Source organism: Temnothorax longispinosus, chromosome 2 (assembly GCF_030848805.1).
Source record: "Temnothorax longispinosus isolate EJ_2023e chromosome 2, Tlon_JGU_v1, whole genome shotgun sequence".
Lineage (NCBI taxonomy): Eukaryota > Metazoa > Arthropoda > Insecta > Hymenoptera > Formicidae > Temnothorax > Temnothorax longispinosus.
In genome coordinates this window covers 2,141,018-2,160,723 of record NC_092359.1, presented here as the reverse complement: position 1 = coordinate 2,160,723, position 19,706 = coordinate 2,141,018, and the positions used below count along the sequence as shown (strand labels likewise).

The window sequence follows — 19,706 nt, the reverse complement described above, 5'->3', positions numbered from 1 at the left end:
CATCCGTCCCTTTTTTGTATCCTCTTCACCGCTAGGTAAACCGTTTCGCTCCGATTTCTTCTTCGCTCACCCATATATTTATGGATAGGGAAATGGGGAGAGGATACCTGGTCCCCGGGTTATCGATATCTCCGAATGCCCGTATCACACTAGCGATTGGCGATTGCGTCTACGTTTGCATTTACGTCTCTTGACCAATCAGAAAGTAGCTGCTGGCGATTGCGATTTGCGATTTCCGTTCTGATTGGTCAAAAGACGTAGACGCAAACGTAAACGCAATCGCCAATCGCCTAGTGTGATACGGGCAGAAGGTACCGCGAGCAAACGCGGCAGCCGATAGCGGACGGCGATTACGAGGGTCATTCTAAGACTACGAAGGGATTTAACGGGTCAATTTGCGATTTCCTCGAGTAAACAAACTACGCGCGATAAAATGCGAGGCAATACCGTAAAGGCCGATAGTAATCGCTATATTCGAAGCGGAGCTCGGTTTCGCCAATTCGCGCTCATTACCGTCGCGCTGGAGCTGGCGCACGCGAGCCTTATCTGGTAGCCTTATCAGCGCGCGGGATAACATATATACTACTTTCACTGCATCGGGCGGCACGGGCCAAATTCTTCGAGAGCGCGCACCGCTCCTCCGGCGGGCGGGAGGCTGGGCAACGCATTCTATTTCTCTTCGCGGTGGCCGATCCGCGTATCGCCCTAGTCGTAGTAGAATGCGGATGGAGGAAATCGCATAGCCGAGATACTCGAGAGCCATACGGCGACTCCTTTCCCGATAACGTATCGTAGGGAGGAGGAGGGACAATATAGATGTACATGGTGGATCGCGTAAAAATCTTATCTCAGCTTATCTCACCGTTTCCGCACTCTTGGCGACCGGGGAAAAAAAAAAGAGATTAACCGCGGGAATAATCGCGGCGAGGTGAAAAATATAATACGGATGTGCTATATTGCGTAACTTACTGAAGTCACCGGGACAAGATTTGCAGCATCGACCCGGGAGTAAAACTGGTTCGTCACACGTGAGTTTCGGGCATTCGTTCTTGATGTTGCGGCATTGAACTCTCGCGATGATCCGCCGTTTCTTTTGCACCTGAAAGCAGAAACGACAACCGCTGGTAAAAATTAAATCAAACTATTATTATGATGATTTTCGAGTTCGAGATAGAAGAGATTTCTTCTTCTTGCGTACGCGACACGCACGAGGTGTCCGCGTGCTATATTTTCGGGAATCTCCCCCTTTTACTTCGTCCTAATCTCTACTTTGTTCGCGTTACTTTTGATCGCGCCTCGGCGCGACGATGGAAAGGACGTTTGCGAGACTGTGACACGCGGTAGCAGTGCGACGCAGTTGTTAAAAGTGCGGCCGCGAGTCGCGTCGTTCCAGTTACGGAGAAGAATTAAGTCGGTGGTTTTATAGAGCGGCGCGCGCGTGGCATTCTTGAAGCGTGAAACGACGCACTTTCGACGCGATTGACTCGACGGGAGGAAAGGAGCGAGCTGGATTATATCTCGCGATCGCGACTTGGAGTTGTCAGGAACAGCCGCGACTGCTGCCAGCGAATTTGGAACGTCGCGGCACGCGAATAAAACCTCCCCGCTATCGAGCACGACGATTTATTAAGCTCTCAAAGCCGATGATTAACAGGCTACTCCTCAAGATCGCGTCGACCCGTACTTCTCGGGCATCCCCGTGCGGGGATGAGCGGGGGATGAGCGTCCAACGTCCGCGACATCGGCGCGACATCGCGCTCCGACGACTTTAGGTGAGGAGACATGGCTTCTCTCTCGCCGCGACGTGTGATTCACGCGACGCGTCTGCTTCTTCCACCAACCAAGACCACGACCTATCAATAGCTCCTCATGTACACTGAAGAGGGACTGTCATTCCTCCGAAGTCTAAAAATAGAGGCCGCGCTCTCTCGCGGCTCCTCGTCCACGAGCCGAACATAACAGCGCGCCGCCGCGCCGCAGCGTCTCCCGCCTCTCTTCCGTCTCCGTACCATCCATCTTTTCGGTCGATCGTAATATATCTTTGAAGAAAGAAGGATTTTAACCTCGCGCGCGCGCCGCTATCCGAGGTGCCCGCAAAATTCGACTTGAAATTCGGACGGAATCGGCTTTACGCGTTCCTCGAATCGCCTCTTCGCCGGTCAAAAATATTATCCTCTCATTCATGATCATTCCTGTTATTGCCACATTACGAGAAGGATTAGAACTCCTCGCGGGGTCTCTAATGATCTGATCGTACTCTAGCGACTTTAATGGCGCCGTACGTAAGGCGGTACCGTACACCTCTCCTTGTGTGCGCGACCGTATAATTAATTTTCTCTTCTCGGTAAACTCATCAGATAGCGTCTCATTAGCATTTACACCGATTACTTATCGCTCGCTTTATCGTCGTTTAGTGCACGCATAAATTCCGCAACATTTCCACATTAAGATTTAACGATTCGGCGCGCTCGAAATTCTCATAACGACCGGACTCGAGACTCGCGATCAACAACGATTGAAACGTTCTCGGGAGTTGATCCCGAATACTTTTCAATTTCATTTAACGTAGGAGCGTAACGCATTTACCATGTTCGGAAATTTTCAAGAATGTTGAAAAATATCATTTTTAATCAATAGAAGGAATACAAGAAGTATGAAATTATATTTGTACAGAATATCACGTGGTGTTAAAAAATTTAGATAATATTAAAATAGTACTTGGGCAGTATTTAAATAATAATAAAAATTGACAATTTATTTATCGAAAGTTTAAGCCGGAAAAATTAATTGAGATATATTATCAGAAATAAATATTTCCATCAATCAAAGCTTTGATAATTTTCATATGTAACAAAATAGATCGCGCGTAACGAAAAAGGAATAAGTGATATGTGATTAGAATGATACAAGAGAAAAACGAAACTAATGATAATCAAAATAATAATTAGTAAATTAAATATTTGAAAAACGTGGTAGGCGCGCTATGTGCTAATACTATTGAAAAAAAAATAGATGTAGAAAAGGTATTCGAGAACATAAGATACTTTACGAGAGAACATCATGCGGCATTTACGCGTGCATTAAACGGCGATAAGGCGCGAGATAAAAAAAATCGGCGAACGCCAATGAAACGTCTGCGCGTGAGGGAAGAAAGCTAATTGCGCACGGTCGCAAGAAGAAGCACTACGGTCGCGCGTAGCACGCGTTCGTAATGCGCGTTAAAACAAATGTTTCCTTTTGTATTTACAAGCGACGTAGCGGCCGCCCGACACGAATGTTAATTATACGATTACACCACCGGATGAACAATCGCGGTTATCGTTTACTTACTGCATGTAAACGCGAAATGGAAGAATTCGGTATTGCGCATCGAGCACTCGTTGCGCTGTCACGGGGAGGTGAGGTGAGGGAGAGGAACACGTACAATCGGAATATAAATGACGATTATTGCGCGATCTCGAATAAATATGTATCCGTGCGTATTTCGTGACGCACGCGCGCGTTCGCGAGTCGACTGCCGTTGACATTTTTTCGCGCCCCCCTCCCCCCACCCGCTCGCGGAGCGACGTTTCGGATCCGACGTCTCTCGACATTTGATATACGTCACCTTTGTGTCAATATCGTGGCATTTATACGCCCCGAGATGCTAAATTATACGTCGCGCGCAACGAACCGGGGTATACCGTAATTACAAGAATGTATACACACGATACACGAGTCGCTGCGCGCGCGCGTGCGCCACGTTGAGATTTAGCCTGATAGAAAATTATCCTCTCTGTTTTACAAGACTTTTTATGACATACCACGTCTCTCGGTAAACATCGATGTGATCTGACTTAAAAGGAGGAGGCGAAAAAAAATAACGGGCGTCGCGAACGCAAAGTAATAAGTACTTGAGATGTGATTATAGCGTTGTTTCTCGACAATAAATTCGAAGGCGAAGGATAGAGAGGGTACGAATCACGCGTCGCTCTTTATTCATGTATGTTAATAAATGCTGGCGTGGTACTGATTGTTTACTAAACACTACGTGTGCGCCGAACGCTACATGCGCGACACGCTACACATTTCAATGCGGGCCGTAGTGTGAGTTATTTCCTTTTTTTTTCTTCTTTTTTTTTAATAAAGATAAAAATGCTGCAACACACGTACCGGTATGCACTCGCATTTGATGCAGTACATGACTCCGAAGGGCGGGCCCAAGTCCGCGAACCATGTCGAGCCCAGTTCGCGAATCTGCTTGCCGAACATGCATTCTGAAAAGAGGAGAAAAACATCGTCATTACTAATCGTCATCGGTTGCCGCATTATCGTCTAATAACATTAGCGAGATAAATCGCATAAGCATAAATGTCATCTTATCGATTACTGGCGCTACGCTACTAGCGAGCTTGCCTATCGCGGACATTAAACAAGATATCAGCGGTCGGAGAGGGAAAAGAGGATATATTTTAGGCGCGAAAACGCGGCTCGCCCCACGCTGACGCACTTCCGTTGCCATCGTCGACGAATGAGGCGCAATTTGACGCGAGTGTAACGTAACGCGCTCGGTATGTACATACATTGATCCACGCGCATATTCATTCGCGTTCATCGACAATATATGCGTCGCGCGTTCATTCAAGCCACTTCGCAAACCGCCGTGTCGTGTGAAATGCGGCGACATCATTTATCCTCGATGTAAAACTCCGGGCTCTTGTTTGCGCATTACGGACGCGCCGTGTGCAACCGGCTGGTCGATGCCGCGGTCGGTGACAAAGTGGACGAGTCTCTCTCCGACTTGCCGCACCGAATCCCGATTGTCGGATTGGCTTTAGAGCGCGAGACGTAAATCCCGAAGAGAGAAGAGATAAAGACGAGACCGTTATCTCCTACAACAAGCTGGCTGATAGCCAGTAGCAAAACATGTAATAATACGCTTCATTAAATCGATAACGATATCGGCCGTCTCTTGCAGCCGATATTTCTTTAGACTCGTGTCTTCATTCGTCAGGAAGAAAAGGAAACGGAGAGATTGCAAGCTTATTAGCGATGTAATTATCTTCCGCCGCTCGTCTTTTCATTTCCGTCCGAAAATAACGCGATGGGAATCATTTGCGTTTGTATTACGCGCGCATGCGTCTCGCGCGGTGTCCTTATTTCTGCGAAGCAATCGTAATATTGGCTTTTTTTCTCTTATAATAATCCACAGTTCTACATCCAATCCGAGATTGGCGGGATTGATATCAAGATTCATTATTATAAAAGCACTTTTACACGAGGCATACGTATCTTGTTTTTAATGTAAAACGAAAGGAAAAATCAATTTGACTCTTATACAGGTTCTACGCGGTCTTTTAAAAAGATGAAACGATCTTTTTTATTCATGTAAATATCAAACAAAAAGATAAATATTTAATATGTAGATATCCGTACGCCTATATGTACATAGGGGACAAGGGAGAGAAAAGGAGAGAGATAATGTTGGAAAAAAATATATACGTTAGCGGAATTTTCGTGATCATCGCTCCAAGATACTCAAAAACTATCCATTGCAAAGAGAAGAAGAAAGAGAGGGAGAGAAAGAGAGAACTCGGTCATGTGCGAGTGTTAGAGAAAGGGAAATGGAGAGAGGCCCGTTTTGCACGAGGTCATTGCACTGCGCGCGCTAAGTCGTTCTAAGCGCAAAGTCGCGGCCCTAAGTAACTAGGAGTCCGAGCTGTCCGAGAGAGCCACGACACAAGCTACCGCATCGAAAATATGCGAGTCACGCGGCATAGCGCGGTAAGGTGAAGCGTATTAGGTCTCTCCTCTCTTTTCTCTCTTTCTCTCCATGTCTCTCTCTTTCTCTATCTCTCTTCTCGATAGCGACGGTTCCTTCGGCTTTTCCCTCCCGTTTCTCTCGTTTCTCACCCGGGGTGGCTTTCTCGCGCGACGCGACACGCTTCTCCGCGTGCACGCGTGTTAATATAAATCGAGTTTCCCCGACAGAGTCCCGACACGAGTGCGGCCACTTTCAGCGATCGTTATTATCGCGACTTTGTATACGAATAATCGCGGTGTTGTTTGGGTTGGAGAATTAGTAACGACGCGCCGCCGCGACGTACTCGCAACTCATCCGCGCGTACGCCTCTTGCCAACGCAACGGGCGAAATAAATTTCTCCCCTTTGTCCATGCGTATACGTGTGCCTGTGCACACGTGTACGCGCACTATCGTATCGTCCACACGCGTATCGAAGAGACGTGAATTCTAATCGTGGAGGAGCACGGAACTTAATAAAGCGGTAATATCATTTGGACGGAGAGTGCCTATCGGGAACACTCGAGAAGACGTAGCAATTATACTTGCACTCGTAATCCTCGCATCCGTGTTCTCGGGCGATATATTCGCCGATAATGATAATGATCCGTCGACGATATGTATTAAACCGACGATCGTTTCTCACGACACTCCTCCTGAATCACGGGCGCCGCGCTTAAAATCGACGCCCGACCTCGCGCGAGCCGAAATCCGGAGAGAGAAAATAAAATGTAGTTCGCGCTATGCGGTGCCATGAGTACGTCTTCGCTCGCTAATATAAATAATGCGAGCGTATGGAAGAGGAGCGCGCGTGTGCGTGCAACGGAATGCGCGCTGGACTCGTAATCCGCTAAGGAGGCGGTTAAGCGAATGGCAAACACGTGCTACACCTTTCGTTTTTCGCTTTTCCACACCCTCCTCCCCCGCCGACCACTCGCACTTCTGTATCCTTCTCGGATAGATTTACGAACGTGACGTCTATCCGCTCGTACCCTCGCCTCCCGCTCTCTCCACCACTCGTTCTCGCCTTTCGGCATCTACCCGCTTCGTCTCGAGTTTCACATCACCTTTAGCATCGCGCGCGCGCGCGAGATCGTTCGCTCGTTCGCTCGTTTGCATCGTGACATCGTGACGCGAAGCGTATGCATAAGACGGTTATCCGTCGCGTCGTAACCGAGGGAGGAGAGATGAAGAAAACGCGACAAAAACAAACGCGCGGCTCGATCGCGCACAGTTTAGTCGATCGAGAACGTTTATCGATTCTCCGCCAGGAAAGCAGGTCGGATCATTTAGATGATTTTCATTAATGGCACTTGGCGCATCGCGGTAATACAATCAGCGATAAATTTAATTCCGCGAAGGGAGACTTTCGTCGAGACGGGGTAATCGGCGCGCGCGCGCGCGCGAGAGAGAGAGAGGATACCTGCATAGCGCTCTATAATTACGCCCGATTCCCGGAGGTGTCGAGCGCGCATCGTACGTCACGTGCATCATTTGCGTCACGGATGTCGCGCCTTACGTAACGGCCGCGTGTGTGACCGTGAAGCGTCTTCTTCGTCTAGACCGAGAGACGCGGAGGCCCTTACCTCCGTAAGGTACCGGCTCCGGACGAGCGCCACTTTCTCGAGCGACCACCGCCTTCGCGTCGCCGCGCCGACTCACGACGACGCTCTAACGTCTCCGCTAAAAGCGGACGGGCACGGGACACGTAGGCGACGCGCGGTGCCCCGTGTCGTCCCGATTGTTTATGTATGCGTGAACCGCCGCGCACCCGATACCTGTCGGCGCGCAGATTTACGTGGGCGACACGAGCGCGCGGACACATCACTCACAAGCCGTACATTTTATTTCCCTCCCCCATTCCCCTCTACCCCTTGCTTCGACCCGATTTTTTGCGTTATTGAATTTCATCTCGCCTCGTCGCGCATCTCGCCCGATCGGCGACGAACGTTCGGAAAGAGGTCGCTATTTGCTTCTAAATATCTTCGCGCGTGTCGTCTCGCGAATCGGTTCTGGAGCAGCCTCGTGTTTCTCGATGCGTTCTTTCCACCGCGATCTCACTCACGCGTTGTCTCTCCCCCTCTCGCTTACGTATCTCATAAAGATACGGAGAGAAACGCGGGTATGTCATTTCATACAATTTATGTAACAGGAAAATACTCCTCTCTATTATTTCTCCTTCTCTCTCTCTAATTCAATTCTGCCGGTGACGCTATTCGATACACATATTTGCGCGTATGTAAAGCATTCCGTGTGTATAAACCGTTCGACAGGCGCGTTCATCTCCGCGTGTATACAGGTACAGGTATGTACAGGTATATGTCGCCCGTATATACCTACGTGATGTCACGCGCGGCTCAGAAATGCCGACCTTGCGCCCGCGGCTTAAAGTCAGTGCACGCGTAATGCGATGCATTCATGTTCGCCAAGCCTTTCGGCCAATCCCTCCGTCGGTCGTCCGACGGCCGTGCTGATAAACGACGGCGGCGGCGACGGCGGCGGTGGCATATCTGCCGCGACGCGGAGTACGTGTACGCACGTGGAGTACGCGCGCGATATGTAAATACGCCGACCCCGTCAGACGAAATATCAGGTAAGACCTACATACATTGGAGGCAAATGTCGTTTTTCCTCCCGCGCGTGACGTTCAATCAACCGGTAAACAGCGTTCCTTTTTTCCTCCTTTTTTTCAAGCCGGTCAAGAAAGCGACGTAATCGTATCGTATTATAGATATAGGAAAATCTGGGATAAAAGAAGCGCGTTTTCGAGAATTGAAACGAGTAATGATATTCTTCGTAACGAACGAAAGAACAAGACGCGGTTCATTTCAAACTCTTCTCGGCAGAATGAAACTTTCGCTCCTCTTTCTATTCCTCTCCCGCGCTCTTTCTCTTTCTCTTCCTCTCGCGCGCGCGCGCGAGAAAGAGTAATTGAGTTAACTGCATTGGGATTATGCCAGAGCCTCAAGCTTGGCTTAAATCAGAACCGTGTGACGAATAAACTGCTGTTACGTCGGCAAGTGGCTCATTCGTATTACTCCAAATTTCACGGCTGGCACGTGTCGATTTTCTCGCGAGCCAAGAAAACCGGCTGCTGATTCAGCGGCCGCGGCGAGCGAGACGGGATCGATCGTCGACGCGTGATAATTGACGGAAATATATCCGTCAAAGGCGAGAAATTTCCGAAGAAAATAATTAGTGCATATATAAACGTTCCGAGTATACCGTCTCACGGAGAGATATCGGTCTTTCCCAGGCGTAATAATTCGCGCAGTTACACGCAAATACACGTATGCAGTGGAAAATACGCCGTGCCCATTACGGATCGTCGCCACAGCTGTGAAATAATGAGAAATGGATGATCGTCGCGGCCGATGACGTATACCTACTTTTCCTTCTGCTCCCGGCTTGACGATGCGAGAATGCGCCGCAAGTACGAACGATAAATAATACATCAACGGCTTCGTTCCGAGCGAGTCAGTTCGGAGTCAGTTTATCGGAGCGACGATCGATCGCCACTGAGAATAAGGAAAAGGTCTTTGCCGGTTCCGCTCAAGGATACCAATCCAAATCGCTGCTCTTTGTGCGGTGCGTCAGTGCGGAGAGAAAGAGAGACGGATATCGCGCGGACTTTTTAGTAGAAAAATCTTCGATGTGCAAGAAACTTAAATTAAGCTAATGGACGCTAAAGTATTTAGCACAAACTGCTGGGATCGTTCGTTGATCAGCCAGAATCTATATGTATCTCGAAACCGGTACGCATATTTTTTTTTCGTTATTAATATGTATAGGATAATAATAGTTTGAGATAATAATCGGCATTGTAATCGACGCGCGCGCGCGCGCGCACCGACAACGATGCATTTGGCACCTCGACCGAGAAGCTGATGTTTGTCGTCCGCGCGTGCACTTGCCGGCGCGGCGCGACGCGACGCGGCGAGCCCGACCCTCTATTTAACCAAGTTCGAGAACCTCGGCGAGCTTCTCGTCTGCTTAAAGTAAATTTCCGAGGAAGCCTATTTACGCGATGATGATTCCAACACTCTCCCGCGGCAGATGATAGATAACGAGCGACCAATCGCGAACTGCCGTTCGCTCGCCGGGGCACCCGACAGATTTTGACGACGCGTCGTCAACAGTAATTGCGCGGCACTGCCGCAGTAATGACGTAAATTAGAAGATTTCGCGGTGATTATGCCGGTTTGTTCGTGCCGTTCCGCGAAATCACTCCGCGCACCAATGACTCGCGACTTATTAATCGTTCGAGATCCGTCACACGTACTGTGCTCCTTGCGAAAGTGGGGGACGTTACCGATGAAAAATAGTAATGAAGGAGACGAAATTTTTCCATTCCCGCGCGACGAAATCTCCGGTGACGAGGATCGCGAAAATGTTCCGATATATGATTTAAACGATTACTCCGGAGACGAGGTTTACTATATATAGAGCGGCGCCAGAGTAACGTTCTCGAACAGCCGTCCAGACTAAACTCATCCGCGAGAAAGAGAAACGTAACGCGCAATATTATTTCAGCGGGCCGGCGCGGCGCGGCGAAACGTTAAGCAACGCGGCGCGATGTCGCGATATGACGCATCTTATCTCGCGCGAGTAGAAGCGCGAGGGACAAATCGAGACGACGCCGACGGCTCGTAAAGTCAGGACGAGTCGCACGCGTTCCGCGCACGAAAGGGAAGATGTTAAAAAAAAAACTAGAAAAAACGAGCGGACCGCTTAACGGCAGCGCGCGCGCGCGCGCATGTCTCCATTAATAAAATTAACTCTCGGATTCACGAGCGAGACGATACGGACGCGATATGAACGCGATACGCGCGATACGAACGATACGAGCCGATATGGACGGGCGCACGGAGCGTATCGAACGGCGGACGCCGACACTCGCCAATCTTCGACTTAGTTAGTAATTTTAAGTAAGTAGCTATAAGTAACGGCGTAAAGTGGGAATGTAAGGCGACGTTAACGGTACTGACTAGCGGTTATACTTTTCGTGCGTCGCAGCGGCAAAATTGGGAACTCGTGAAAAGGAGTAAAAATTCGTTGACAAATTTGACGCGAGGACCCAATTAGATTCTGTAAATACGATCTCGGAATTCGATACGATTATGCTACACACATACACATACTGTTAAATTCATATAAAATTATACTCAATTTTAATCATTTTTAACCATTCTTATAAGTCGCTACTGGCCCTACTCAATGTGTTAATTTAACTATGGAAACCAATGGAGTTCAAATAATACTGTTTTATGTTAAAATAATAAATTTTGACACACATGGTAGTTAAAAATGACAAAATATTATTTAACTCAAAAATTATTGGTTCAAATTTTCCTCTAATATTTAACAGTGCACGCGCGCACACCATATAGACTATATCCGGTTGAATTTTGAGAGAGATACGTTGCCAATTATTATAATTGCATTTTCGCGATTATAATATCGAACTAGACTCACAATCAGTTAGATGAGAAATATCCGCGCGGATTCGCCATTCACCAAAACCAGACGTGGGTCGAATCTCGGTGCGATGCGGAAGAAAGTGAAACCTTGACTCGGACCGAGTTGATAACTCCCCCGCGCAACATCAAGTAACCGACCATGCCTTTCGTTCATTCACTAAATCCACCTACGAGACGTACACGACGCGGATGAGATGTTTTTATCCCATTTTTTGTCAAACCCGCGATATAGGTTCGAACGCGACCGCGCCAACGTTGCAACGTAGCGCAGCACGGCGCGCACCGACGCAGAAATTAATTGAATTACGCACTGACATCTCAATTAATTTTATATGCATATTAAGGTAGCGCTGTTGAAATAAATTTTACATTCGTACATGCGCGCGGACCGTGTCTAAAAGGGATCGAAAAATAATACACCTTTTTACAAAAGGTTGGCGTATACCCGCGACGCCGGTGGTAGTTTGCGGTGAAAGAAGACGCGGGGTAAAGAGATAAAAAAAAGCGCCTTAATGCGGTGCCATACGCGCGCACGGGACAGCGCATACACGTTAAACTCATATTCATACGTACGTCGACCGTATGCCGCACATACGTAACGAGGAATCTTGTTTCGTTGCGTCTGGTGACCTTGGGTGCACGCAGCGTAAAAGAGCAAACCAACAAATAAACGCCTTCGTAATTTTAGATTCATCAAGTCCACCGAGCGAAAGGTCTCTCCTCCCTTTTTCTTGTTTCCTCCGTTTCCCTCCCGCCCTCACGATCGCTCCTTATATCCTCTCTTACGTGTGTGTCGACCTAGCGAGCATATGAAGACAAAAAGATGCCGGAGCACTATGTCATACTTGCGCTCGTAGACGAAGGCGAGTTCTACTTTGAAGTTCCTCGGGGTCCGCTCTCGTTAATGCGTCGCGTCTATAGCCGCTAGAGATATCTTTGTCCTCGGCTAACCGATTAATTTTCCCCCGGCTTACCTTTCCCCCCCCCCGGAGCAAAGGAAAGGATACGGAGCGTGTCACGTAGCGCACAGAGTGCACGTTTCATTTTAGCTGCCTCGTGACGAATTCACGAAAGCTTTGAATTATACTTTCCAACTGTCGTCTATCTCCGATTGTTGAGCAAGGTTACGCGGTAAGGCAAGGCTGTTCGCTACAAGGAAACGTATAAAACGCGCACCGCACCCACGTCATCTGAGGATAATGGCAATAGTATTTTGTGCATCCTGCCGTGCCTTGTCCGGTCTCGGCTCTAACGGGCTCACCGCGAATCGAGTATATCGATCGAACGTAGAAGGCGATATCTTGATCGGCGATCGCCCTAAATCGCCCCGCTGCAAAAGAAACGCGATATATTTTCGAACCGGTACTCGGTATTTACTTTGTACAGACTTAGCCGTACAAGATCTCGTACAAGTGCGTCCGCGCGACAATGAGAGAGGGAGGAGAGAGGAGAGAGGGGAGAGAGAGAAAAGAGAGAGAGAGAGAGAGAGAGTAAAAGGAATGAGCTCGGGGAGAACGAAGAAGAGGAGAAACGAAGAAGCCGTCCGCTCCGCGTCGCGGAGGTGGTGGTAAGTCGTTTTGTGTCTGCAGCTCGTCTAAATATATACGATCCTCTCTTCGGTGCGGTGCAGCCTTTCTCAAAGAAGCAGGAGAGACACGAACGGACTCTGCCACGATTTTAGAGAAATCCCTGTGCACATCGCACGAGCACGAGTGCGGCGACAAATCGCGTGACTACGGCCGATCTGACCGATCGAAGCTAGACCGAAGGACCAGAGCACCGCGCACTGTGGTTCGCCTCTTCTCTCATTTAACATCTTCGACTTGATTCACATTAGCGATTATACATTGTCAGCTTCTAATTAACGCGTGAACATCTAATCGAAAATAATTTTCTTCTAGAAATCATTTCCTTCAAGGCTCGTACCATTGTATACAATTTTCCTCCATTACTTCAATTTCAATTTAATGTAACTAATTAATATAACATACGATTAATTCAAGAATAACATCAAGGATAATAATCGGTATTAACGTGAAAAGAAAGAGAGAGAGAGAGAGGAAGAAGGAAAAAAATAAAATATCTTTAATCCCATAATTGAATAGTTCTCACTCTCTTCTTTCTTTTTTCTCTGTCAGCTCCTTCCCTCTCGTTTCTATTATAAACAATACAACGCAATAATCGAACGCATCCGGAAGTTAAATAAAGCAATCTATACGCGGGAATTATGACATCCCGGAGTCGCGTCGCGCGCGTTACGGAGCGCGATGTGCAACGCCGTCGTCGTTTACCTACTTAAAAGAAAAAATGGCGCATTGGCTTACTAAACTTCTTTAATGCACAACGGCGGCGTTGTCTTCGTGGCTGCAGCCAATTAGCCGCGAATCTTGTACGGAGGATCGAGCGACGCGCTCCTCTCCGCGAGGGCGACCGGCGAGGAAAGGGTTTCGATCGCGCCGCCCGCGCCGCCGCCACGTGAATAAGGCCCATTTATGTAAAACTTTCAGGCGTTTTTAAACACGCGTTTCCGAGGTAATCTGCCATCGTATGAAATTGGGTAGAAATTGGTCGAATCCGAGAATGCGGGGAGCAACAATGAGACGCATAGTGATTCCTCAGCCAAACGCTCGTCTCTCTCTCTCTCGCTCTCTCTCTCGACAGATTTCGGCCCGAAACCTCTCGCCGCTTGTACCTCCCTTCTGGCCGATCGCGTATTAAAATTAATGTTTATACACACGGACAGACCGGTTCTCAAAGCGACGACGTTTGAAAAGTGCTGTTAACTGATTTACGCGGCGTAACGCGAGGATTCTCCGGTCGAGGAAATAAAATAATGCAAAAACATTCTCCCTTTCCGGGAACTCGAAACTCGAACTTCAGGTGAATTATAAACGCCGGAAATCGATGCCCCGGCGATTAAAGATTTTATCGGACGAAATCTGTCCGGCTCGTCTCGTCCGTTTCCCTCTCTCGTGACGGTGGTATCGCGCGTATACGATTATCGTGTGTGTTGTTAAACCGAAGTTATATTATCGAGAGACAAGGAGACAATTTCACGGAAACGCGTCGCGCCCCAGAGACGCGACAGTAAAAGACACACAGACGTTGAGTTCGACGATATTATTGTAGAAACGCGCGATCGTTCCCTGTCGCCACCTTGGCGATAAATACTAATTGAGATTAGCATCGGTGGTAACGCCTAACAGGTGTTCCGTGAGAAGTGTTTCGAGGCGAGGAAAGGAGATCCGTAGGAAGAGGGTGGAAATCTGAGAAGGAAAAAAGAAAAATAGGCCTCTCTCCGGGTTTCGACAAAAACGACACGTATAAAGCGCATATACAGCTATTTCTCGATTCACGCAGGTGCCACGCCATATGTTATAAGAATTTCTTTCGCCATTTTATAAAAACAGTTTTCAAAAAATTTTAAGGGACTTTATAATCGTACAATTATTCGAAAACCATGGACGTTCGTCCATGAAAAAAAAAAAACATGAAAAGTTTTCTCGTCGCAGAACGGTCTCTGATTCCTTAGAAGGACACTCCGTATTAAATCAGAGTAACCTGGCTAATGAATTTACTTTTAATACGCGGATGTGATTAAGAACGATCCGAAAATGGTTAGTACGGTCCACGAAAAATATCAGGGTCGACAGCTTGAGCAGACTTAAGCTGACAGCCAGCAGAAATCAATCGAGGCGAGTTTGCGAACGCACAATTGGCCGGCCCCATTATCACCCAGGCATCCAATTTTCCGTTGAATAGCAGCTATATAAATCTCCCCCATCTCCTAATATCTCCTAATATCATAACGTTAGGTACAGCGGTAATTAAATCGCCCGGAACTACCTCCAGCGGGTGAAGCGAAACGAAGAAGAAAATTTTTTACTGTCGCAAAATTATTTGTGGATCAACAGGTGGTTTCCTTAAACCGAAACTTTCGCGAAACTCGTTTGATTATTCGGCAAACGCGCGCGCGGCATTGGACGATCGAATTTGTATGCCAGACGATATTTATTTGGTTGTTACTGTTTTCAAAAACGTCGTCGCCAGAAAAGCGACGCCTCGATTATCATTGCAATCTCGTATACGGCGGCGTTTCGTTCGGGCTCGAATTAATGCGAACCTTCGGCCTTCCGTCCTCCTCGCGCGCGTGTAAACACGCTGGTAGACGCGACGGGCGTTTACGGTATCGACGACCGACCGACGGGGCGTCCGATAAAGGAGAGAGACACGGGATAGTTAAATAAGACAGAAATAAACTAGAACGGGTAAACGAAACCCGCGTGTAAGAAGAATGGAATTGGCGGAGGGAAAAAGAGGGCACGAGCAAGCCGGTGGACATTGCTAGATCCTTATAAAGAAGAGAAACGAGCTACTCGCGTCCTCTTCTCTCCGCTTGTGCCCTCTCCCTCTCTTTCTCTCTCTCTCTTTCTCGCTGCAACAATTCTCAAAGATATTTGAACGTTACGTTGTCAAGTAGAAAACTGTTCTTTTACCGTTTACTTTTCCAAGCTGGGTAAAATATCAAACAAATAGGTATGACACATTTTGCATTTCGAAAACTCGTGAAGATAACAAGAGCGGGAGATTCAATATCGATAACGACGTGCAGCAATTTGCCAATTTTTAAAAATAAAAGACGAACCGGCGCGGCCGCGGCGCGGCGAGAGCCTTCGCCGTCGAAACGATTGTTATCTTACGTCAATCTCGTCAAATTCGCCAAAAACACGACGGCGCCGACACGCGGCGCACACGGAGCACGGAGGCGCGGACGAAGGTCACGTTTTTTAGCGATCCCGCGGCGCGGGTACGGAGAGGAACACGTTTCACACGGTGAAAGCGTAATCTCGCGGTGGCCTGCGAGTCGCGAGGAAAGCATTATGATCAGCCGACGGGGGAAGGGGGGAGGCACGTCACGGATGTGCACTCGGTCGCCGGCACGGCACGGCGCGCCGATGCCCACCGCTTCCCCCCGTCTCTTGTTCCTTTTTTTTTCCTCCGTTTCTTTATTTTTCTTTTTCTTCCCGCGCGCGTTTCTCATTATGTAAGACCGTCGCGCTCGCGGTCGCGCTCTCGGAACGGAGTCGCGGAGAGTCCGAGAGCGGCACGTACGTATAGCCGCGTTCGCCACACGTACGAGACGCCTCTCTAACCTTTAAAGGACAAGAGACCGCTCCCAGGCGACAACCGGGCGAAAATCGACCGACCAGGCGTGTACGTACGGGGAACGGAGATCGAGAGAAACCTCTCGGCGAGAGAGAGAGCCGAGGTGCGAGGTGCGAGACCGGAAGAAGGAAGGGGAGGGCTTCCGTTTGACGTTTGTCTCGATGGTGCCCTCCCTTCGGGTACGGAAGATCGTGCCGGTCGATAGGGACCGTTGGCGTTGTTGTTTGGGGTTGGACACAACAGGTAAACAAGATTTATGGATCGTTACTTACCGGCGGGCCGATGCGGTCTCCTCGCCCAGTCGTCCTCGATCAAGGGTGCGACTTTTCGCGCGCGCAGCGTCAAAGGGCAGGAAGCGACGATGAATAGGATCGGCAGCATCAGACCACCGTGGAGATGCATCTTGGCGACTCTCGGTCTCTCGCGGCGGCCACCCTAATCCTCTCTCTCTCTCTCTCTCTCTCTGTCTTCCTCTTCTCCTTCCGCCGGTTTATCAGCCGCTAACTCTCTCGCACACGGTCCTGGCACTCGCACCGGTGCCTTACGTATATAGCGCGTCTTCCTCCTCTTTCCCTCCCGCTCTCCCTCTCGGTCTCCTTCCTCGTCGTCGAAGCCCCGCGGCACTGGTCTATTAACGACCGTTCACTGCACAAAACTTTTCTGCACCACGTAATCTACCCCTTCGCGCTTCCGCCGAGAAAAACAGGGAGAGAGAGGAAAAGCGTTTTGAAAGGCTGTGTATCTCGAACGAGCGCGTGACGCGTCGCGCGGTCGCCTCTATTATTCCTATTCGGCGTGTCGGCACTGTCGGCGTTCGAGGTGGTACGTATACCGAAGGTCCAAGACGCGATCCTCACGTGCGGACGTTCCGCGTTACCGCGCAAGCACACATATAGGAAACACACGAGCTCTCTCGCGCGCGCGGAGGGAACGAGGCGAAGCGAACAACTGGCGAGAAAGCCTCCCGGTCTCGCGCGCCGCGCTCTCTCGCAACGCAACTCCGAGCCGCTACTCCGAGCGATCTCTCGATTCGCGCTCCTCTCGCGCCTCGCGTCTCGCGCCTCGCGCGCCCCTCCGCACCACCGCCGGCCGGCCACCACGAGAGCGCGCGATACTGCGGGCTGCGGCGCGCGTTTTATAAGGTGGTAGGTATAGCGTAGTAGGTACACGGCCGCGCGCTACGAGAGCGCCCCGAGAGAGAGAGACGGAGAGACACGGGAGAGCGGAGCGGCGGCTGCTTCGTCGTCGTGTCGTCGGCTCTTCTCTCTCTCTCTCTTCCTCCTCTTCCGTCTCGTTTCGCGCCCCTGCACTCCGCCCTCTCTTGCCACCCGCGTGTGGCTCTCTCGCGTCTCTTATTCCCGTATACCTCTTTCGCCGCTTCTTCTACCTCGCGGTGTTAACGCCGGTTCGCGTCTGCGACTGACACACGGTGCGGCCGGCACCGATTTGATTTCCCGACCACGAGTTGCGCCGCGCGCGCCAAGCGTATCGGATAGCAAACGTCCGACTGACTGACTGACTGACCGCGAGCCGTCTGGTCAACTCCTCCCTGGTGGGAGGAGGAGGAGGAGGAGGAGGAGGTGGTCCTCCTGCGCGAGCGCGCCCGTGCTCCCCGGTGCCGTGTCCTCCTCCGCGCGCGAGATCGCGAGATCGCGCGAGGAACCGGGAAGCGGGATCAGCGGGTTCCGCGCGTCGCGAGCCACGACCGAGTTTTCGATCGCCGAGAGCCGCGCGCGTCACGCGCGTCACGCCTAATATAAAACGCTTTACCACTTTCGTACGGTTGCCCGCTCCCCCGCGGCGCGGACGACGACGGGCGACCCTCTCTGCCACCGACGCCTCTGCCAACGTTAGCGTCGCTCTGTCTGGCGTCGCGCGCCCGCTCCTCTCTTATAATAGTCCGCAGCCACGTGCTATACCGCGCGCTCTCTTTCTCTCTCCCTCTCTCTCGACCGATTCTTCTCGCGAGGAAAAAAAAAAGATTCGCGCCGAACGATTATCGCCGCGATAACCGTTGCCGTTATCTCGTCAACGTACCCGAAAACGACATGCGATATAAAAGGTGAGCTTTATCGATTCGGTCGAGAGAGATCGGCGCTTTCCCAGATAACGCTTCCGGTAGGTCTGCAATGACAACTGCCCGCAGGCCGCTCGGCTCCGTCTCTTTTATAGGGGACGGCCGAGAGTGCGCCGAGTGCGGCGCGACGCCGCCGACCGCTGACTGGGGCTGGGGCTGGGGCCTGGGGCCTGAGGCCCCCGGCTATGCCTCGCGCGCGAGCAAGGGTTAATCGAGAGAACTCGTGTCGTCCGGCGTGTGTTACCTCGATCGCGCGCGCGGTGGGTGTAGCGGGTATAACGAATCACCGTCCGGCAGCCCGAGAGGTGTGCGAGGTAATGCCGCGCGTGTAGTGGGTGCGCCGATCGGCCCCACTACGGTAGGTACGTGCTCGAGCCTCGAGCAGGCCGAGCCGAGCCGAGCCGAGTCAGGCCGGGCCAGCATCAGGCATCTCCCGAGCCGAGCGGCGGAGAAGCGGAGATGCGTGCGTGCGTGCGTGCGACGGACACCGCTATCTGTCTCGTCATCCGCGCGTTCGGCAAGAACGGACATCGAGATGAAGGAGAGCGACCGCGAATCTGTAACTTGTTGAAAGACTCCTCATCCTCGTATATAATTACCCTCTCGTGGAGTTTCGAGAAGGAGAATATTTCCTACTAGCGCGGAAGTAATAATAATGACACCGATATATCAGCATCGTATTGTTATTATGTTATAGCCATCCTCTTCGTTTCTTCCTCCGCTCTTATTTCGGAGCGCTACGCAACAAGAAATATCTTGGCCGCGCAAGCATCTAAATTTCGCCAACAGCGCAAACACACCTGCAGTCTTGTAAAGTTTATGCAGCGCCAGGGGATTAAATTCATACAGCAATAGCATGTTAAATCCGCCCGACGGAAGACGCTTTACAAAGCGTTATGTATACGTATATATATATTTATATATACCCCGAGAGAATGTTTAACGCTTTATATCGCGGTGGGACACCGCGCGCCCTATTCTTGGCACGTCGGGACCAAACAAACAAGGAATGAAAATATCATTTTGATTACGCGACGACATTCTCGTCAGACTTGGACGGTGAAAAGGATCTTTCGTTGTAAAAGTCTCGGAAAAAGAAGCTTAAGAAACGCTCGCTTCGCTCGATATTTCCGTTTCGGAATCATAAAGTCGCGAGAGATTCCGAGTATAAACGCGCGACTGGACACGAGGCGAGAGCGGGAA

The 19,706-nt window shown here is 50.1% G+C and overlaps 1 protein-coding gene across 1 annotated transcript in view; it reads right to left on the bottom strand.

The window, feature by feature from the left end:
* The window catches only part of Sog (short gastrulation), a 29,415-nt gene extending 10,941 nt beyond the window's left edge, over positions 1-18,474 (bottom strand). The window contains exons 1-3 of the mRNA XM_071771043.1: positions 16,699-18,474; positions 4,153-4,256; positions 970-1,099 (exon numbers count right to left, since the gene is read on the bottom strand). Coding sequence (XP_071627144.1) covers positions 970-1,099; positions 4,153-4,256; positions 16,699-16,828 — 364 coding nt within the window. The 5' untranslated portion in view covers positions 16,829-18,474. The remainder of the gene's footprint in view (positions 1-969; positions 1,100-4,152; positions 4,257-16,698) is intronic.
* Positions 18,475-19,706: the final 1,232 nt, after the last annotated feature.